At 31.8% G+C, this 7233-nt stretch overlaps 1 protein-coding gene across 1 annotated transcript; it reads right to left on the bottom strand.

The window, feature by feature from the left end:
• Positions 1-1024: 1024 nt before the first annotated feature.
• On the bottom strand, positions 1025-3181 carry LOC114418281 (cytochrome P450 78A3-like). Its single transcript, XM_028383546.1, has 2 exons — positions 2076-3181; positions 1025-1935 (listed from the first exon to the last, which is right to left on the bottom strand). The coding sequence occupies exons 1-2, from the start codon at positions 3078-3080 to the stop codon at positions 1312-1314; spliced, it is 1629 nt and encodes a 542-aa protein (XP_028239347.1). The 5' UTR covers positions 3081-3181; the 3' UTR covers positions 1025-1311.
• Between the last annotated feature and the right edge of the window lie 4052 nt (positions 3182-7233).

Genomic DNA, 7233 nt, shown 5'->3' with positions numbered 1-7233 from the left:
TGACCACCCCAAGTTGCAAACTCAAGCACTTGACGTTCTCTTCAGGGAATTCCCTGAATAATAGTTATATCTATATGTTTATTTTTTATTTTTTATAAATGGACAGATAACCAAAACGACAAAAATAAAATATAATAATCGAAACACGGTTATCAACGGTACTTGTTGCCTTAGTGGGAGAGAGAGATAGAGATTGTTACAGCAATTCCTAACGCAACGCGATATTAAATTATTGGCCCCACAAAAATACTCGTTCAACCATATATCACATTGATTAGACATATAATTACGTCAAATTTATGTTTTTCACAAGATATTTAAATTAATTTTATTTTTTTTATTAAATGAAAATTTTATTTAATTGTTAGACGAATAATTTTTATGTAATAGTTTTTATTAATTTTTAAAATGTTATTTGAAATTATGTTATTTTAAATGTTAATTTTTTAATTTTTTACATTTTTTATTTTTATTCTCAATATATATCTAATTTTTAGTTATTTTTAAAATAAATTATAATTTTATTATTTTTTATCATTTTATATTTTTAATTAATTTAATAATTAATTTTATTTAATACTTAAAATTTAATAAATTAATCCTTCAATTTTAAAAAATTTAAATTTATTGAATAATAACTGAATTCTTCCATAGAATACTCTTTTTAAATTATCAAGAATCCCTTGTCATTTAGATTATGAAAAAGAATTATACGCTAATCTTTGACTCAGAAAAACAAATTAATGGTTCAATTAAGCATGACTGTCCTATATAGCAAGAATCCGTAATCCGCGTTATTCAACAAAAAAAAAAAAAAAAAACTCACAATCCGTAATCCGTTACTTACAATTATGGAGAGTAATCACGTGTCTAACTTGTCAATAGCTAAACCCGCACTGGCATGAATGTACTAGTGTACTAGTCTTTATTAAACCATTTCTTTTTAAATTTGTACTACAAAATAAACTTCATTGATCTTGTCCCTTTTTAACGAGAGATTTATTATTTACGGTGAGAATGGTGGTAGAGGCAAACTTTAAAACTTGTATTAATTTGAACAAATATTTACAGTGGAAATAGATATATTTTCTAATTTTTTTCGATTACCGAACAACTTGAGACTGTCAACTTAATAAAAACAAGGAGAGAAAAAAAAAAAAAAACAAAAACCCGTTGACCCATATTATAGAGACAGAGCCAACTCAAACTTTCTACCTTGATTCATGGATTCACTTAACATTTAGTGGCTCCAAAGGGCCATGCACCTGCTACTTAACATTATTATTATTATTATTATTATTATTATTATTATTAAGTACTTAATCCACGCCTAGGGCGAACTTTAACATAGAGCGGGTTAGCCATTTCACACGAGAGCCTCAGCACCTCCGTTAGATCAACCTTCCCCTCATCAGATGGTAGCCATTCAAACTCGTGCAAAAGCCTCGCCACCCAGAAAGTCACGGTGCTCAAACCCAAAGTCTTTCCGGGGCAGGTTCTTCTACCCGACCCGAATGGAGCCAGCCTCAGATCCGACCCGAGAACAGAAAACTCCGCCTCCAGGCCCATGAACCTCTCGGGCTTGAAATCAAGTGGGTCCAGCCACACCTCCGGGTCCCTTCCTATGGCCCACATATTAACCATGGCGGTGGTTCCCGCGGGCACGTTATACCCATCAATGGTCGTATCGGTGATGGCCAAGCGGGCCCACGAGAGAAGCGGGCCTGGAGGGTGCAGCCTCAGAACCTCCTTCACAACCGCCAGAAGATACGCCGTCGCCGCCACGTCCTCCTCCGTCAAAGCGCGCGCACCGCCTCCAACCACCGCGTCCAGCTCCTCTTGCACCCTCCTTTGTACCTCCGGATGAAGCACCATCCTTGCCATAATCCACTCAATCAAAACCGCCACCGTGTCGGTCCCCCTAAATATCATTTCCTGTCCCCCCACCCCCACACACAAAAAATTAACATTAACCTCTCATGTATTTATTTATATATCTTGTACTAGTATAAGGTCAATTTTATTAAAGCACATGAACCAATAAATAATTTTTATTATAATGGTAGAAAACTTACCCAGAGGACAGCAATCATGTCGGAGTGAGACAATTTATCGGGACCTTGGAGAGAGAGCAAAACATGAACGAAATCGCGGTTGGTTTGGGTTGTGTCGGTTTGGTGGTCGGCGATGATTGAACCTACGAACCGGTTCACTTGGGGGACGAGTTTGGAGCAGGTAAACCGGATTTTTTGAAGGTCAAAGTCTTTCAGAAAAGGGATATGGTCTCCCCAATTAAGGGTACCCAACAAGTCATAGCCTTGTTCCACTAACCGGGATAACTCGTCCACTGAAGTGTTTGTCTCGTCAAGGTCATATCTTTGTCCAAACACCGACCACATCATGTTGTTGAGCGACGCTCTCTTGAGAACGCTGCGGATTCCGAAACCGCCGCGGCGGTTTCGGAACGAGTGGGTCATCTGGGCGGCGATTTCGGCGCGCTGGAGCTCCGAGGCCTTGATTTGTTTGGGGCAGAAGAGGTGCGTGGCGGCGATGCGGCGGAGGGTGCGCCAGTAAACGCCGTAAGGGGCAAAGCCGATGGCGCGGTTGAACATGAGGCTGTAGGCTGATTCCTTTATGGGACGATCGGCGAAGACGGAGCTGTTAAGAATCTCCTTGGCCACGTGGGGGTGGCACGTGACGATGACACGCGTGTCACCCATGGAGAAGGCCATGAGCCTGGTGGCTTTGCATGCTTGAGCAGCGGCAGCAATACGGTGGTGTGCAAGGGATGTCATGAGGCTCATGCTTCCAATGAAAGGATAGCCTTTGGGACCGGGAATCATTTTAAGGTTGTTGGAGTTTGTGTTGTTTGAGGTTGTGGTTGTGGTTGTGGTTGTTTTTTTCCAGTAATGAAAGGAGTAGTACTTGCCCCAAGCAGGACCACCGGGATGAGACCAGCAGAAGAAGGTCATGGAGAGCCAGAGAGTGACCATGATGGTCAAGAGTGACCATGCAATGTTCTCTTGTGTGCATTTTGAGACCAAGGCCAACACCCACAGGTTATCAATGTGGGTTGTCATGGTAGTTAGAACAAGCAAGAAAGTGAGTGTGTGTGTGTGTGTATTTAAAGAGAGAAAGAGGAAGCGATAGCCAGGGAGTTTGTGAGTAAGGGAGAGGTTGGTTTGAGGAATATATATAAGGGGGAAAGACTCAAGAGGGATTGGTATGGAAGTAAAACATAAACCGTTATTGGTTTATGTTTACATGCGAGAAGCCACACACAGTAAACTAGACGGACGTGTATAACGGAAATACAAATATTAATAAAAAGGAATGGATTGATTGATAATAATAACGTAATAATATGGGACGTGTATTGGTTATTGTTAATTTGTTTTTGTAGTAGTAGTAGTAGGAGTATAATTTTATTTAGTGGTGTTATAGATGAAATTTTAATTGGGCAATGTTATTTTGGGCCAAATCTTTAGAACTGCGCCGCCATTGCCGCTTAAGTGTGTCTTTGTACCCATTCCTTATTCTTTTACCCGCCTATTTCTACTCTTTCTCTTTCCCTTCAACGCACGAATATATACACAAATTTTACCTGAGTTGTGCCTGCTTTTGGTCTCCAATGTAACCAACGAAGACAAATTGTTTTTTTATTAAGGTCTTAAATACAAGTGGATTCTAATTAATTTTTTCTCTTATTTAATAAAAATATTTTTAAAATATTCTTCATTGAGATTTTATTTCTAAAGACTCGTTCTTTTGCTTGATATTAAATTTCAATAAATTATAATTTAAGAAAAAGGTTTATTTGTAATTAAGACATAATTTAATAAAATTAACCAATTTTTTTAATAAATATGAAATTATACTTTTTTTTACTTATAATCAAGAATAAATAAAGTATTATATTTTTTATATCTTTAGATGTGTGTTTTTCTCTTTTAAATTAAGGAGGTGTTTGTTTCACGGATTATGATTATCTTAATTAAAAAGTTAGTCACTGAAAAATAAATGGGTAGTTGAAAAACTAGCTTATTAAAATATAAGTATTAAGTAAAATTAATTATTAAAACTGTTGAAAAGTATAAAATAATAAAAATAATAATAAAATCATGTTTTATTTAAAAATATATTAAGGATAAAAATAAAAGAAAATATAAAAAATTAAAAGATAGAGACTAACATTTTAAAAAAATGTTACATTTCAAAAAATGATAAGAGTTATTAATAAGCTATTGAAAAAAAGTTTGTTTATCAAACCGTTAACAAAATTTTTTTAACTAGTAAAAAAAGTTAAAAATTTATTAAAATGTTTTATGCATATAGTCTATATTTCTATAATCTTGGAAATATTTTTTTTCCCGAAAATATGACATGGGAATATTGTTCCAGAGTATTTAAAAAAAGTGTATAATATATATTGTAATAATTATTATATTACCTCATAACAAATGTGAAAATGATTTTTCCCAATCCCATATTCCCGAGAATAAATAAATAATCATGAAACAAACGCCCCTAAACGATACTAGGAGGATAATATATACTTACAATTTTTATTAAAAAATCAATTATTAAAAAATATAATAAAATTAAATACATATTTAACAAGACATAAAATTAACTAGGTAGAGTGTGATTAGCTGTTGTTTTTAACTAATGATTACCATTGAACTTAATTTTTTAAAAGTGCATTCTTCTCATTTTAAGGAGCCAAGGTTAGTTGTTAAGGATTAATACACATAAATTAAGAAACATTTAATAGAAATAAAATTTCATTATATTTTGGACAGTGCGACTGACTCTTCCCCAAAGAGGTGGATCCATCCACACAATTGTTGACTGTCCTGACCAATTCTTCTTCTTAGAGAGACCGACTCATACATATAACAATGGACCTGCGTCACATGCTGATGGAGGTTAAAGCTTCTTATTAGGCACAACCTCCCCCTGGATGCCTTCACCACCTCTACATTGTGTTTTGTAATACTATATACAACGCCAAAATCATTAAAATGTGCTGACAGAGTTAGACATGCATTATACACAACCACGTACCTTATATCATTATGAAACCCATAAGATTGCGCTCGCACAGTTTGGCGTTAGAGAACCAATAAAATAAGTTATACTTATGAATAGTTATAGTAAGTTTTCAAAATGTTAGTTATACAAGACAAAGTTAGACTTATAGGGAACCTAGGAATTAAAACACTCAACTTATTATTTTTTAACACAACAGAACCAGTGTAAGAGACGTTTTAAATTGAGTCTTATAAAAATGATCAACTCAATTTTTAATTTGGATCTTGTAAAAAGGACCAGAGAGTATAGATTAATTTAATTTCATTAAAGTAATATTTTTTACCCATTTAATAAATTTTGTTCTCTTTTAATCTTAAACTTGCAAATTTAAATAAAAAAATATTTCAATTTTGTTTGGCTTTATCATAATACATTTAAATTTTATTTCTTAACAATAAATAATATTCATAAAAATAAATAATAACGACTTTTGACATATTTTTTAATTAAATTTTCCTTTTCAATAAAATACAAACTACATGATAATTATTTTAATAATAATGTATGGCATCTTAGTCCTTAAAATTTATCTTCTTTCACTTTTAGGTATGATTGTGAATTTTGTTTATTGATATAAGATGTAAAATTTATTCTCTTAAATTCACTTATATAAAAATTATGTAAACATATTAATGTTCAGATAAAAAAAATATAAACAAAATAAAAATTGCATAAAAAGTAAGTCATATGAATAACTAAAAAATTAAATATGAAACTTATTACTTTTCTAATTATTCACTAGACTCACTTTTACGATGATTATCGTTAATTTTTATATTTATAATATTAAATTGTAAACAAAATAAGAGAAATTTTTTCGTACCCCATAAATTTTGGAATTTTGGTACACTTGGATTTTAAATCGATAGCTATTTAGTTATGCTGACATGTCTTTATTTTGATATTTAGTAGCAACTTTATTATATATTTCAATCTAATTATTGTTTAATTAAAATATTTTTTCTTTTAATTGAACTTTCCAAAATAACAGACTCCACGATCTTATAAAATAATAGACCTATAAACATTGACGAAGAAAGGATATAGAATGCTAATCAAATGTGCCTTTCCTAGTGATGAAAGCCTGTTAGAATCAAGAAAATTCATTTCATAATGTATAATGTATGATTGTTTAAATTAATTGTTTATCTAAAATTCGTGAGTTTTATAATATTGCGTAAATTTAAAATTTGTTTAAATATACTTTTTATTTTTATAAATTAGAATTTTAATTTTAATTTTGGTCAATGTAAGTTTATTTGTGTTAATTTTAGTCTTTCTAAGTTAGTGTTTTTTTCATTTTTGGGTCATATAAGTTTATTTTTATAATTTTAATCCACCTAAGTTAGTACTCTAATGATAAAAATTGTTAAACAACTAAGTAAGCACTCGTGTTAGAGACCCCATTAGTAGGAAACCCAATTCGTAGCGACGTAGTTTGTGTGAATGAAGGGAAGCAATAAAGAATCACGCTAGTTAATTAGATAACCAAGTTTTACACAATTAGCACCGTGTTTCACCGACATGGACAAAAACGAAATTAAGAAACCAGAAGTTACAAACCTAAAGTTGCAATCACCTCCCCCTTACGTCATTTGCGGTCTCTCTCCTTTTGTAGCTCACGCTTTGTCTTTTAACGCATTTCTTGATCCCATTGTAAGAATGAAATTGAACAAAACGGATGGAGAAATTTTGAATAAAAATGGTTATAGTTTTAAATTAAAAAATATTGATTTATTATAAAAAAAAACAAAAAATTCTTTATTAATTAGTTAAGATTCACATCAAGAGAATGTTTGTTAAAATATATGATATAGAGATGAAAAGAGAGAAAAGAGAAATGAAATATTATTTTAAATAATGCTCAAATAAGTAAATCAATTATAAAATGTTCATGTCTTAATTTATATAGTCATTAATCCTATACCTCAAATTAATTATAAAATATGCGTCTCTTGACTTGTGTAGTCACTAATCTTATATCTCTAATATCCTCTACAAGTTGGAAGGTATTGAAAACACTTTTAGCTTAGAAAAGATAATACATATATATCAAAGGAAAAGGAAATAAAGTTTAAAAATTAAAATATAACTAAACATGTAAAAAATACATCGGCCAAAACAAAAATATAGAAACAA

The sequence above is a fragment of the Glycine soja genome, chromosome 7 (assembly GCF_004193775.1).
Source record: "Glycine soja cultivar W05 chromosome 7, ASM419377v2, whole genome shotgun sequence".
NCBI lineage: Eukaryota > Viridiplantae > Streptophyta > Magnoliopsida > Fabales > Fabaceae > Glycine > Glycine soja.
Note: the sequence above shows the minus strand (reverse complement) of the source record. Positions and strands in the feature narration are given on the sequence as shown.

What these genes read in the sequence shown, in the direction of transcription:
- LOC114418281 (XM_028383546.1), bottom strand. Translation starts at nt 3,080, where the DNA reads ATGACAACCCACATTGATAACCTGTGGGTGTTGGCCTTGGTCTCAAAA. An exon ending in ACATGATTGCTGTCCTCTGG is followed by an intron (nt 1,936 to 2,075) that starts GTAAGTTTTCTA and finishes GTGGGGGGACAG; the next exon opens with GAAATGATATTTAGGGGGAC.